This window comes from Zalophus californianus, chromosome 17, assembly GCF_009762305.2.
Source record: "Zalophus californianus isolate mZalCal1 chromosome 17, mZalCal1.pri.v2, whole genome shotgun sequence".
Lineage (NCBI taxonomy): Eukaryota > Metazoa > Chordata > Mammalia > Carnivora > Otariidae > Zalophus > Zalophus californianus.
Genome location: NC_045611.1, coordinates 12,715,713 through 12,729,272, shown reverse-complemented (window position 1 = coordinate 12,729,272; position 13,560 = coordinate 12,715,713). Strand labels below are relative to the sequence as shown.

The 13,560-nt window shown below is 58.4% G+C and overlaps 1 protein-coding gene across 2 annotated transcripts; it reads right to left on the bottom strand.

Annotated features, from left to right (window-relative positions):
* Nucleotides 1-2,119: 2,119 nt before the first annotated feature.
* Nucleotides 2,120-12,549, bottom strand: LOC113936718 (C-type lectin domain family 18 member A-like). Of its 2 annotated transcripts, none has more exons than XM_027620283.1 (12): nt 12,145-12,549; nt 11,498-11,589; nt 9,267-9,506; nt 6,856-6,953; nt 6,324-6,445; nt 6,025-6,132; nt 5,336-5,428; nt 4,703-4,809; nt 3,978-4,107; nt 3,580-3,676; nt 3,027-3,118; nt 2,120-2,527 (listed from the first exon to the last, which is right to left on the bottom strand). In XM_027620283.1, the coding sequence occupies exons 1-12, from the start codon at nt 12,287-12,289 to the stop codon at nt 2,490-2,492; spliced, it is 1,362 nt and encodes a 453-aa protein (XP_027476084.1). In that variant the 5' UTR covers nt 12,290-12,549; the 3' UTR covers nt 2,120-2,489. The 2 variants fall into 2 exon arrangements, with proteins under 2 accessions (XP_027476084.1, XP_027476085.1); XM_027620284.1 differs by having other exon boundaries at nt 3,978-4,083.
* Between the last annotated feature and the right edge of the window lie 1,011 nt (nt 12,550-13,560).

Genomic DNA, 13,560 nt, shown 5'->3' with positions numbered 1-13,560 from the left:
GTTTCCCAGCATGTAGAACTTGGAGTGCTAAGACCCAGACAGTTCCAGGCAGACTGGGATGACTGGTCTCCTTGTTAAGTAACTTGCCCAAAGGAACGGGGTAAGTGGCAGAACCTGTCCTGAAATTCAGGTGTTCTGACTTTAGGCTCAAAACTCTCCACCTCTGCCAGTGGTTCTTGCGTCTGAAGAGCCTGCGTCTCAAGTAGCTGGAGATCTTGTTTAAAAAAACCAAAACCCAAGCCCTGGCCTCACCCTCCCCGTTCAGTCTGTTGGGGGTGGCCGAGAATTTGCTTTTCTGCCAAGTTCCCAGGTGATGCCGGTGCTGCCGGGCTGCAAACGGACTTGGAGAATCTCCGCATTCCGCCACCTCACCTCTGGATGAGAAGCCTGGGGTGGACTTTTCAGGTAGGACACGGTCACTGCCACCTGCACTCACAAAGCCCGTGATGGCGTTGAGAAACACGAGGGTGGGGGAAGGGCCTCCGTGCCAGGACGACTGATGGGGGAGGCTGCGTGCAGCTGGATTCGAAGCTGGTGTCTGGGCTCAGAAGGGCACGGGGTTGTAGTTCTCAAGGCCAAGGTGGGGTTGCCACAGAGGGGACTCCAGTGCCTGGCAGCCGTGGCACGAGTGTCTCCCTGGCCTGACTTTGCAGCAGAATTTGGGGCGTGGCTCTCTGACTCTCCCCAGGACCCTGTGACCAGGTCCCCTCCCTTTTTTTTTAATTGAGGTGAAATTCGCATAACATGGAGGTAACCCATTTGGTGGCATTGAGTACATTCACCATGTTGTGAGACCACCACCGCTAAGTTCCGAAACATTTTTGTTCCAAAATAAAACCCAGACCCGTTGAGCAGTCACTCCCTGTTCGCCCGCCGTCCCCTGGCAAACACCAGGATGCGTTTTGTTTCTGTGGGTTTACCTATTCTGAGTATTTCATCTGAATGGAATCGTACCATATGTGACCCCTTGTGACTAGCTTCTTTCACTTAGAATAAGGTTTTCAAGGTTCATCCACCTTGGAGCCTGTATCCGTTCTTTGTTCCTTTTAATGGCTGAATAATATTCTATGGCACGTCCACTCATCCACTGGTGGGCGTTTGGCTGGTTTCCACCTTTTTGCTGTTGGGAACGATGCTGCTGTGAACTTTGTGTGTAAGGATTTGAGTATTTGTTCTCAGTTCTCTCGGGTACAGACCTAGGAGTGGAATTGCTGGGTAACGTGGTAATTGCGCTGAACTCCTTGAGGACTCAGCGAACTTGTTTTCCAGAGTGGCTGCACCATTTCAAGCTCCCACCAGCAGCCTATCAGGGTTCTAGCTGGTCTAAGTTCTCGTCAACATTGTTATTCTCTGTTTCTCTGATAACAGCTGTCCTAGTGGGTGTGAAGTGTTGTCTCAGTGTGGTTTCCCTGTGGATTTCTTAATGACTAGTGTTTTTGTGCTTGTGGGCCATTTGTATAGCTTCTTTGGAGACCTGCCTTTGCTCGTTTTAAAGTCATTGTCTTTTTGATAAATTCCTTTTCTGCCATGGTTAGTCGGAGCCGTTTCTGTGTTTCTCCTGGTTGCAACCACAATAAAAATTGTGGCTGCTACGGTTGTCTCCGTTCCAAGGTCCCGGGCCAAACTCCCACCTCCAACCAGCAAAGCGACTCCACACATCACAGTGTGCAAATGGGCCGGGGTGCTTTCCAGACCCTGATGAGGGCACCTCCCAGCCCTCACCTGCCCACACGGCCCCTCTCACCACTGTAGGGAGCGGAGGGAGCCGGGGCCACGACACACCCCCATTCAGATAATCACTAGGAAAGCAGGAGGAACACGCAGGAGCACGCATAGTGACTACAGGGAGAGGGTGTGAGCAGAAGCACAAAGCCCACAGAGCCAGTAGTGAGAGGAGCTGCAGCAGGAAGTTAGGGATGCAAACAAAGCTTCTAAATCTGTGCATCACTCAGGGGCTAAGACTGGAAAGCTTCCAGAAGGTGGCCTGGGTCACGTGGGTGGGCAGGGAAGGGGTGGGTAGCAGACAGCCAGCTGTGAAGCCTCTCAGGCATCCTCTGGTCTTCCCAGGATCATTCTGGTCGGCTGATTCCCCTTCAAAACAAGCAGTCGCAAGTCCGGCTGATTCATAACTTAGTTTAATCCTTTGCGGGGTGCACCCTGGGCAGTGAGGAACCTCCGTCTGCCCCAGAGGGTCCGGCGACCATGGAGGAGAGTGGTCTCTTCTGGCTGCTGGCCCTGCCTCCTATTTGGGCGCCTGACACCCACCTTCCCAATCAACAGCAGGCTGAGGGGCCCCGGCTCCCCTCCCCCTATGGCAGACTCCCTCTGGGCCTGACTTGTACCCCCTGCCCCCCTTCCTGCCGGGTCTCTCTGAGACGTCTGTGGATGCTGGCTTGCAGTCCTGGCCTGGCCCTTATTCCAGACAGGTGGGCAGCTGGGCGAGAGCGGCTGCGCATCCAGGCGCTGGCAGCGGGGGGCACGGCCGAGTCTCAGGGTCCCGGGTCCCACCGGGAAATGTGCTCCTCAGCTGGAAAGGAAGCCGGACAGAGTGAGGGTCAGTGGCAGCCCGGGCAGTCCTAGGATGGGGACCTTTCTGCAGTTGGTCCTGAAATGGCTATGCTCCCACGTGGAACTCCAGACCTTTCCAGCAGGTGCCGCTGGGGGCGGGTTCTGGGCCACGTTTCCCCTCTGTTCCCCGCCACAGTTCACCAGGCTCTAGGGAATCAGGGAGCACTGGTGAACCCAACAGGTCCCTAAGTAGCAGCTTCGGTGACAGGGGGAAAGGGACCGTGGAGACATCCCTGGCCAGGCTGTTTTCCCAGTCCGCCGCAGGGACGTGCTTCGTGAGGCCGGGCTTCTCTCTCGTCCCCGGGCCTCAGGGGCCCGCAGGGACCACGGAGCACCGAGCAGGACTTCCCCAGTGGCCCTGCGTGCTCAGACACTTTGCGGGTCTGTGACCTGGACACCCCAGCCCCTGGAGCGGGCCAGCAGGGGCCAGAAGAGGGGAGCTGTGAGGGGGCCCTCACCGAACTGGCAGATGTAACGGTTTCGGGTTTTGCAGCGCTGGTCGTTCCAGTTGAAGGCGGCGGACGCCTGTAACTCCACACAGTTGCCAAAACTGCCAGGCCGAGATGCTGGGTGCTCAGCGTGGGGCAATGAAAGTAGGCTTCCATCTTCCACGCCAGCAGGCCCCCCTGTGTCTAAGAGCCCCATCCCACAGGTGGGGCCTCCGGGAGCCAGACCCACCCCCCAGCTCCCACGCCTGCTCCCCAGGCCTCAGCCGCTCTTCTCAGGAAGAGGGATGGAGGGACCGCTGAGGGCACAGTGGATGAAGCCTTCTTGGGTTCCCGCTCCTCTGTGTGAGCCTGTGGAGGCCAGGGTGTGCCTCAACTCAGCACCATGTCTCACCCAGCCGGGCCCAGACTTCCTGGGCACCGGGGGAGGCCCAGGCCCTCAGGGGGCTCAGCCAGGCAGAGGCTGGGTGGAGGTTCTTCAGTGGAGCTTCTTCAGTTCTTCAGGCTCAGCAAAGGGCCCAGGTGACAGAGGGAGCCCAGGGGAGGGAGGGCACCCCGGACTCACCCCTGGTTGTCAGGCTGCCCGAAGGCGAAACTGGTGAAGGACTGGTGCTCCCCTGTGGTCCAGCGGAAGGAGTCCTTGGTGGTCTTGTAGGTGAGCCCTGGACCATGGCAACTAAGGTTGGTCCACCACCCGGGGCCCCACTCAGAGCCCAGGTTCCCCGAGAGGAGTGCCCTGAGCTTGGAGCCTGCTGCCTAATGCCCTTTCGGCTGCCAGCCCTTAATCCCCTTCCTAGCTCTTCTAGCCCCTGGTGACTCTCCTTCTCCCTCCCTTCTGTGCTCTCCCCAGGGAAGGAGGTTGCCAGTCCCCTTCTGGGACCCCAGCCCCCACAGCACCCTTACTGTCTGCTGGTGGGTTTTCACTACGCAGATTCCTGCACCCCCAACCAGCCAGGCACTCACCAATCCAGAAGTTTCTGGTCTCAAAGTCGCTGTCAGTCACCTCGTTGGTGGTCTCCAGGCGGCCCAGGTAGAAGGCGAGGATGTCCTGCACTTTCTGGCTCTCAATCTGCGCTAGCACCCCGCCCTTTCCCTGTAACCCCCACTCCAGGTCACACTGGCAGGGCCCCAGAGCTCAGGCCAGCCCGTCCCGCCACAGCCAGGGATGCCCTCTCCCCCACCCCACAGCCTCCTGCTTCGTAGCGCATCGGGGTCCCCCTTCCTCTCCCCTGCCTTCGTCTTCTCTCTCTGGGCCTGTGGGCCCTGCCCTGGGGAGGCTTTTGTTTCATGTATTCAGTGTCCTGAATACATTGGAATCGGTTGCCAACATTAATACATCGAGAGATCCCAGTGAAAATCTGAATTTCTGATTCTCTTGAAAAATCCCAAGTTCTAGCCTCCCTGAACTCGGCTACCTGCCTGGCAGCCAGCAGCTTAGAGCTGAATCAGGACGGCTCCTTAGAGGGGGGTTGGGTGGGGCCTCCCGCCCTGGGTCCCTCAGCTCATTCAGTGAACTTCCTGGCTTCCATGGGCCTCTGACTTTGTGACCCCTGCTTTATGGTAATGACCAGAGTCAGGGCAGGAGAAATCGAAGGAACCATCTCTTAGTCCATGGTTCCTCCATGAAGACCCTCGCTTGAGACCCTGGGGGGGGGGGGGTCCCTGGGAAGGCAGGGGTCCACCGTCACCTGGCATTTCATCTTGGCTCCATAGTAGGTGTCTGCCTCCGAAGACACCAGGAAGCAGTCTCCATCGATCCTCAGGTCACAAGTGTGGAAGGGAAAGTGCACCTTGGCTGGGGACAGGGGAGCCTGACTAGGCGTGGGGGGGGGCCTCAGACCCATCACGCCTTCCACCCTGCCAGGGAGCTAAGCTCAAGAAGCCCCTTCTTGGAGCACTGGCTGTTATGCACAATGAATCATGGAACACTACATCAAAAACTAATGATGTAATGTATGGTGATTAACATAACAATAAAAAAATTAAAAAAAAAAAAAAGAAGCCCCTTCTTCTGGCCACCCTCTCCAAGCTGGAGGGTGGGTGGGAGTCGGTGGGGTGTTGGGGAATGTGTTAACATCCAGCTTGCTCTCGCGTAACAACAAAAACAAAAAAGATTTGTGGCATTTGCCAATTTCTGTGGTGTGAATACCCCCACCGTGGCTGGTTTCAAGCTACCAAGCGTGATGTGACTGAACAGGGAGCCGGAAGACATGTGCCCCGTGGGTTCCCGTGCGCCGGTCTGAGCCGGATGCAGTACCCTGGTGCGGGGCTCCCGGGGCGTGGCCTGGCTCATCATCGGGGGACCTCGGGGGAGGACTTACTGGCACACTGGGCTCCCCCATAGCCGACATCACAGACGCAGGAACACTCCTCCTCCCGGAACCGGCCATGCACGCACCGCACGCTGCACCGCACTGCCCGGGGTGGGGGCGGGGTGGAGGGAGAGGACGGAGCTCAGCCTGCAGCCCCCAGACCCCGTGCTGCCCCTCACAGGCCTCGCAGTGTGGGGAATGGCCAACCGTGACAAGAAAGACCCTCAAGGACGGAACCCCAGCAGGGCTTCCGACTGCTGCTATGCTTGGGGTCTGGTTTGATCTTCATTGTAGAGAGAAGAACATTGGGGTTTGGGGGGGTGACCTGCCTGTGGTCCCAGAACTGGGAGGGGGAGAGTGGGACCAGAGTCGACTTCTAGATCGTGATAATGTCCTCCTTCCGCCATCCGAGGGCCTCAAGGCCAAAGCTGATTCCACTTTGAATCCCCTACACGGCTCAGGGTCCGGCAGGTGCTCAGGCTGGTGGTTGAATGACTATATGCGGTGTTCAGCAAGTACCTCCGGACTCTCTCCACGCACTCTCAGCGGGTGCCACGGGTGCCACACGGCCTCTGGACACACCACGCTAGAATGTGTGTCCCTCCTCACCCCTGCGGCTGCCTGCCTGGGCCTTGGCCTGGGCTTCACTCACGGGGCCCCCGGGCAGTTGTGACCTGGAGCTCCGGGTGCCTCCTCACCTTGGCAGTATCTGCCTGTGTAGCCGGGGGGACAACGGCAGTGGCAGGTGCTGATGTTGAGATGGCCACGGTTCCGGCAGCTCATGCGACATGGGTTCCTGGGGACCTCTGGTCAGATGAGGATGAACTCTGAGAGGGGGCCCTCCTTCAGGCAGGCCAGGCGGCTGCCTCCCCAGGTGCCAAGGGCCAGGGCTTCGAGGACAGTCCCAGTGGGTGCTGCCACCCTCCATGAGGCTCCCCACATCGCCCTCTCTCGTAGCCGCTGCCCCAGCAGGAGGCAGGCAGGGTGGGGCGCTTACCACAGAGCCCCCCTGCGTGGTCCCAGGCTTTGAAGCAGCCGGAGACACTGGCCGTGCAGAGCGAACACCAGGAGCCCTTCTTATAGGGGACGATTGTCTTCCCGTTTACCTCCCAGTTGCCTCTGTGAGAGCAAGCACCAGAGGGCTGCAAGGGCAGGGGTGGGCCTTGCCGTCGGCCCCACCGGCCCCTTCAGCTCCTTCTGGCCCACCCAGGGAGTCAGGGAGCTGGGGGAGATGGGGAGATGTCCTAGGAAAGGACAGATAGCCTCCAAACTAATACGAATACTCCGTTCTTCCACCAGGCAAAGCAGAATGGTGCTGCCAAGGAGGGGCCACATTCGGCTTGGCTGGAATCTCGGGGGCTGCCCACTTCCACACCCTCTCCCTTTCCTCCTTCCCTCTCCCTGTGAGGGTGCAGACCCAGGGGTGAAGGCCTTTGAGGGGGTGGCTGAGCGTTCTACCCTGGGTGAAAGTGTCCCCCACCCCACAGCCCAGTGGTGGACGTAGGGTAGCTGCTGTGGTGGGGGCTTACCCGGGAGAGTAGGCACAGACGAAGGCTTCCGTCTCTGCCTGGGCCCCAGAGCACTGATGCCGCCCACAGCCCAGCTGGCTCGACGTGGCCCACACGAGCTGCAGGAGACACGGTGGCTCAGAAACCCTATCACGGGCCACCCCCACTCCCAGTCTGGGGGCCGACAACACTGATGATGCTTGCCTGGGGAGGGGAGACACAGCCTCTGCCCCAAACAAGGCAGACAGACCTGCCTTGGGGCCTCAGGAGCAGTGGCTGTGCTGGGCAGAGCTATGAGGACAGGCAGGGAGAGCCCAGGAAGGCTTTCTGGGTGGGGGGAGCGGAGAGGTTTGGATCAGCAGATATCTGAGGAAAGGAGAGAACTGTGGCTGGGAGGGAGAGTGGCAAAAGAACGTCTTGGACGTCAAAGGCCTTGCAACAGATCGCACACGTGGCTACAACCCTTCCCTCCCTACAGCCCACTCTTAAAGGTGCCTTTGTATTTCTTTGCAATAAGAGGAGGACTCTCTTTTCCAGCCTTGAATCATGCTGGGCCTGTGGCTTGCAGTGGCCAACAGGATGCAGCAGAAGTGATATTGAGCTGGGGGTGCCTGGGTGGCGCAGTCGGTTAAGCTTCCAACTCTTGGTTTTGGCTCAGGTCATGATTTCAAAGTTGTGAGATCGAGCCCTGTGTCAAGCTCCAGGCTCAGGGCAGAGTGTGCTTGGGATTCTCTGCTTCTCCTTCTGCCCCTCCCACAGCTAGTGCGTGTGTGTGCGCGTGTGCCCGCGTGCGTGCGCTCTCTCTCTCTCTCAAATAAATAAATAAAATAAAGTCATTTTAAAAAAAAATGATATTGAGCTGATTTTGAACCTAGGGCTGGAGACCCCACAGGCAGAAGTGAGCCAGCTGAGGTGAGCCCACCAGACAGCCCGCTCCCAGCCCACACAGTGGCTGACCACACTCGCTCATGGGCCCAGCAAAGACCAGAAGAACCTCCTCACTGGGCCCAGCCCAAATTGCCAACCTACAGAATCATAGGATGCTAAACTTTGGGGTAGTGTGTCATGCAACAAAAGCTAACAGGTACAGGTCTCTGATAGTATTCAACACTTGGACTGAAAATCTTAAAATCAGGGACAGCTTGGAAACAGCATAGTCAGTACAGGGGACCCTAGGCACCGCCCCACAGGGGGATGGGTGTTCCTGAGGGGAATAGTTAGGCAAACTCCTGCAGCACTCAAAAGGACAGCTGTGCAGTAGGGAGACACGGACATATGTACTCAGTAATTAGAGAACGTATGTTCTCTTTAGGAATGCGTGAAACTTATGCAAACATTGACCCCTCACTTAACCGCAAAGCAAGATTCAAGAAAAACCAAAGGAACAATATCCCATGGGCTGCATTCTATAAATTCAATGCAATAAAATCTCAAGCAAATAACTTAGAAGTAAGGAAAGGTTGGGGCGCCTGGGTGGCTCAGTTGGTTAAGCATCTGACTCTTAATTTCATCTCAGGTCATGATCTCAGGGTCTTGGGATCAAGCCCCATGTCAGGCGCTGCGCTCAGCGGGGAGTCTGCTGGAGAATTTCTCTCTCCCTCTGCCCCTCCCCCGCCCCCCCTCAAATAATAATTAAAAAAAGAAGTAAAGGGGCACCTGGGTGGCTCAGTCAGTTAAGCATCTGCCATAGACTCAGGTCATGATCCCAGGGTCCTGGGATCGAATATAAAAAAATAATAGAGTAAATGAATAAAGTAAAGGAAAGTAAATAATGGGGGCACCCCGTCAAAATACATAAACTTAAAAAAGTAAGTAAATAATAAAGATAAGAGCAGAAATTAAAAAAAAAGAAAAAGGATAAAAACAACCAAAAGCTGCTTTGTTAAAATAGATACACCTCTGGGAAGACTGGTAAAGAATGAGAGAAGGTGCAAATAAAAAAAGCTGATAAGTTTAAAAGGACCTATAGCTACAAACACAGGAAATTTTTTTTTTTTTTTAGATTTTATGTATTTATTTATTTGTCTGAGAGAGAGCAAGAGAGCGAGCAAGATTGCACAAGCAGGGGGAGCGGCAGGCAGAGGGAGAAGCCGGCTCCCCGCCGAGCAGGGAGCCCGACGCGGGACTCGATCCCAGGACCCTGGGATCACGACCTGAGCTGAAGACATGCTTAACCGACTGAGCCACCCAGGCGCCCCTAGTTGCTGGTTTTTTTCTTAAGAGATGAGAGCAAATAAAGTTAAACATTTTCTAAATGTAGGTGGTGAGTAAAAGGGGGTCCATTACTAGATTTATGTTTAAAATAGTTCATACTTAGAGCTGAAAAAAGGAAAAGTCTACAAATTGTTGGAAGAGTAGCCACCAGTGTGGAGACGACCTGTTGCCCTTCTGAGCTGACCCCGGGGGCCCGGGGGCCAGCGCCACAGCCTCACCTGAGTGTAGTGGCTGCAGGTGGCGTTGCGGGCGCACTGGGCTGCCGCGTGGCTGTACCAACGCCCCTCTGCGAACCACAGGCCCACCACGCCGACGAAAGACGCCGAGCCCGCGGGCAGCAGCTGCACGTTCCAGCCCACCTGCTGCGTGGCCCGAGGTGCTGACGCAGGGTTCCGGGCTGGGGCACCGCAGACGGCCGCCCTGGCCTGAGCCCATCGGGCCAGGCTCTCACTCCAGTCCTGGGGGCCGCACAACAGAGATGTCAGCAGGGACCTTTGGGCCAGGCCTTAGTGATCCCACTCCCTCCTCCACCCCCGGGTGCAGGGGTCATGCCGAGAGCACTGGACGGGAAGTCTTGTTTCGTCCACTTCACCCCAGGGCCAGGGAAGGTCAGACCTGGCCTGCAAGGAGCTCTCGGAGATGTGTTGGTAAAAGCACCAGCGAGGTCTGGGCACCTGACCCGGAGCCTGGCTCTAGCCGGACTGAGAGCTGCCATCCTCCTGACCCCAGTGTGGGCACCCTTTGGTCCTGCCCTAGGCACCACCCCACAAGGGGATGGGTGTTCCTGAGCAGTGCCAGCCTGGGCGATGGGATGGGCTTCTGTGGTAGATTTTTCTGTCTGGTAATGTGAGCCCGGGGCAGGGCCCAAGCCATTCAAACTGGTTTTGTGTTTGCTGTTAGGTACAGCTGGCTCTAGCCATTGTCAGGAAGGCTTGGTTGCTTCCATCTAGCTTTTCTTTGATGCGGAAGGCCTCAGCAGCCAGGCTGCTTTGTCTTGTCCTGCCCCCCCACATGGCCTTGCATGGGGTGCCAACGGGGAAGCAGGGCCAGAGAGGCTCCTGGCCTCAGGGCTTTGGCCCCAGCCAGCACCGTTCGCTGGAGTGGCCCTGATCTTCTGTCCCCATCCACACACCAGCAGACCTGCCCTTATACCCCCATGGCCACCCAGTCGTCCCCCCTCTTCAATCAGGGGCTCAGCAATCAAGAAGACTTGGGTCACCCCATCACCATGCCCTGGGCCAGCCCAGCCAGCTCACCCCAGCTGTGTGGCCTCTAGCAGTGCCCTAATCTCCATGAGACTCAGCATCCTCATCTGTGAAATGGGGACAGTAAGGTACCTGGAGGGTAAGATTGTCGTGCAGATTCAAAGGGTACGGGGGGCAGAGTGCTGTGCTCACGGCCTGACCCACCGTGGGCTGGATGGCTGTTCGGATTGTACCTCTGACAAGGGCTGGAGCTGGAGCAGTGGGGACTGCTTGGGGGGGCCCCTTGGCAGCCCTGCACCACCCTAAGAGGCTTAGCCTCCACTGGGTAAAAGCCCTAGAGGCCCACAGAGGTGAGAGAGGCTGAGAGGTGAGGCTCCGTTCTCATCTCATCTTTTATGAAATGCTGATTTCTAAGACTTTGGCCAAAGGTGCGTGAAAATCATCGACACCGATGACCCAATGAGCGGGAGCACCTCTACGCCAGGGACTTGAGCTGGGAGCATGAGGCATGGGCAATGGGAGCCAGGACCTGGGCCCGAGGAGAGGCAGAGCTTCTACAGAGCAGGGAAAGGGGGAGAAGCAACCCCTTCCCGCCGGCCCGCCCCACCCCCACCTCCTGGGAAACTGACCCGAGAGCTCTCAAGGTCACCACCACTGAGCCAGCCTGGAGGAGTTTATGGGAGGCAGCCATGAGGAACCCTGCCCACCCCCACACGATCCTGCCCTCACCCCGGGGCCTGTTAGCATGTGCTGGGGCAGCGTTTCTGGGCCCTAGGATGATACCACCAACCCTGCATGTCCTACCCCAGCCCCCAGAGAAGGAGCAGGGACCTTGGAGGGGCCCCTCCTAGTCACCCAGATAAACCCTGAAGAAGCACTGCGTCCTGGTCACACTTAAGCCCCCTCCCTCAAGCAGGATGCTTCTCCCTCCCAGTCTTCTGCCCCTCTGATCTTGCTGGGACTCCTTTGTGGAGCTCCTCTTTCCTGCGGGGCTCCTTCCATGTTTTCTGGTCTCCAGGGCAACGGGATGGGATGTAAGGAAAGGCCAAAGGACTGTCCTTCTGGGAAGCAGGCCGCTGCAGAGCCCTAGCAACAAGGCACGGTCCCCCCAGTGGGCAGGGTGACTGGCTGCTCCCTGGCCCTGCCCAGGCGGAAGGGCGCCTGCCACCTGCATGGCCTCCTGAGCCCTCTTCGGGGTTGCCCCTCCGGCTACCCCCTCGGCGAGCCTGCCTTGGGGTACTCACCATTCTCTGCATGTTGGCTGCGGGGGGATGCACCCGGCTGCGCAGACGGTTATGAACGGAGAGGAGCAGGAACGCCTCCTTACTGCTCAGGGCTGGGGCGGGCGGGAGACAAGGCCAGGCCCCCTGTACAGCAGGACCTGGGCTCCCCCCGGGTGACCCTGGCTGATGGGGCAGGGGTCGCCATGGCAAGCTCAGAGGGCAGCCCTGCCCTTAATGAGCAAGAGCTGACATGGCATGGGGGGATGGGGGGCCTATGGGAGACAGAGAGCTGAGGGGCTGGGAGAGAGGCAGGTGTACAGGGACCCTTGAGCTGGGGGCTGGGCTAACAGGAGGGGGGGGGCATGGGCTGCGTGTATGGAGGGGGCAGTCCTGGGGCCCCCAGCTACAGACTCTGGGCTGGTATTCCTCCTTGACCCCCAAGCCCGGGTCCACTCCCCTTCATTCTTCCTGCTCCCCAGTCCCAGCCTCCCCCATCCATCTTGGTTCCCTGGGCTACCAGGTGGCGGCGGGGGCGGGGGGGGGGGCTCTGTAAACCACACTAGCCTGCCCAGGGCTCAGGCCTGGGCACTGGCTTCCAGAAGGCCCCTGGCACCGATCTGCGGTGCTCATAGCTGTTCCGTGTCGTTCCTCACCCAGGGGCCCCCTACCTCCAGGTGTTAGAGCCTGATCCTCCTGCAGCGGGAGTAGCCGCGCCTCTGTCCAGGCCGTGCCAAGGAGGGCCAGCGCCAGGAGCACGGGCAGGAGGCCGGGCCGGTGGCCCCCCAGCCTGGAGGAGGGCTCTGGCCACAACATGGGCCTGTTGGGCGCTCCGGGTGTGGCCTGGCTCAGCCGTCCTGCTTGCTTCCCAGGCTAGATAGAACTACTCACAATCTCAAGGAGGCAGGCTGGACTGGCAGACAAAAGGGGGAGGCTGGTGTGAATAATCGGTGTGTCCAAAAAGCCTCCTGTCGGCACTGGCATGAGGAGACAGCCAGCTCCACTCCCAGGGCTCACTCCCTCCTCCAGCCGAGGGCCTGGCCGGCAGCCCTGCCCACAACAACCAACCGAGCAGTGTGCACTGACCCTGTGGCCCCTGCTAATCATTGCAGGATTATTAGAGCCCTCGGGGAGCCCTGGGAGACCCCGCTGATTGGCCCACAGACATTCCAGGGCGGCGGATTAGCAAATGATGGCCGTTCCCTGGCTGGGACAGTGTCCTTCAGGCCCACCGGCAGCTTCTAGGCCCAGGCCCAGGGCCAGGCCTGGGGCAGGCAGGCAAGAACTGGGCAAGACCCCAGGGGAGTTCTTCCCTTTCTTGGGAAGCTTGTCCCAACCCCCAGCCATGAATTAAACATAGGCGGATGGTAACCACATACCAAGCAGGTACCACCGGTGGGTGGGGGCCCTGGGGGTTGGGTTTGTAGGGGAGTGGGCTAGCACTGCACTTGTAGGAGGAAAAGAGTGCCTTCGGGCTCAGGGCAGTTTCTGTCTGGGCAGTGGGGGGGTGCTGGGCCCCAGCCCCAGAGGCCTCCGCATCCCCCACATGTCTGCAGGCCAGTGGAGGGCCGGGCGAGCAGAGGAGAGCACGTGATGCCCTTGGCTGACTGGAGTCCTGCTGGGACCAAGTCGGACTCTAGACAGTCAGGCAGCACATTGCCGTGATGCTGTGGGGCCTGGCTGAGACCTACATGATCCGATCCCACCAGAATACAATGAAACAGACCTGCACGGTGGCCCACGATTCTTAGAAAAGACGAGACTATCCTGCAGGATCGCCAAATGCCCACACCCCCCCACCCTGCCCCTCAGGGCAAATCGAAGTTTATTCACCCACCACAAAGGAGAGCCTCAGAAGCCAACTCCTTCCTCCTTCTGGAGTTTCTGTGACCTTTGACCTCTAGGCCAGCACCATCTCAGAGCCAGGTGTCACCTACCAGGAAACTGCTGACATGCAAGTGGGCTTGGCTTTCTAGGCAGAAACACTGATGGAAAGTGGGTATTGTCATGGGAATGGGGGAGGGGGCGGGGGCAGGGCCAGGCACAAGGACCCCTAAGCTGGTCTGGGGTTGTGTGTCCCCCCACAC

Bases quoted from the DNA above. Each gene is read 5' to 3' on its own strand.
- LOC113936718 (XM_027620283.1), bottom strand. From the start codon at position 12,289: ATGTTGTGGCCAGAGCCCTCCTCCAGGCTGGGGGGCCACCGGCCCGGC. The intron at 4,810-5,335 runs GTAAGTCCTCCC...CCCTGTCCCCAG, and splicing joins TGGGGGAGCCCAGTGTGCCA to CCAAGGTGCACTTTCCCTTC. The intron at 3,119-3,579 runs GTGAGTCCGGGG...TCGGCCTGGCAG, and splicing joins GGGCAGCCTGACAACCAGGG to TTTTGGCAACTGTGTGGAGT.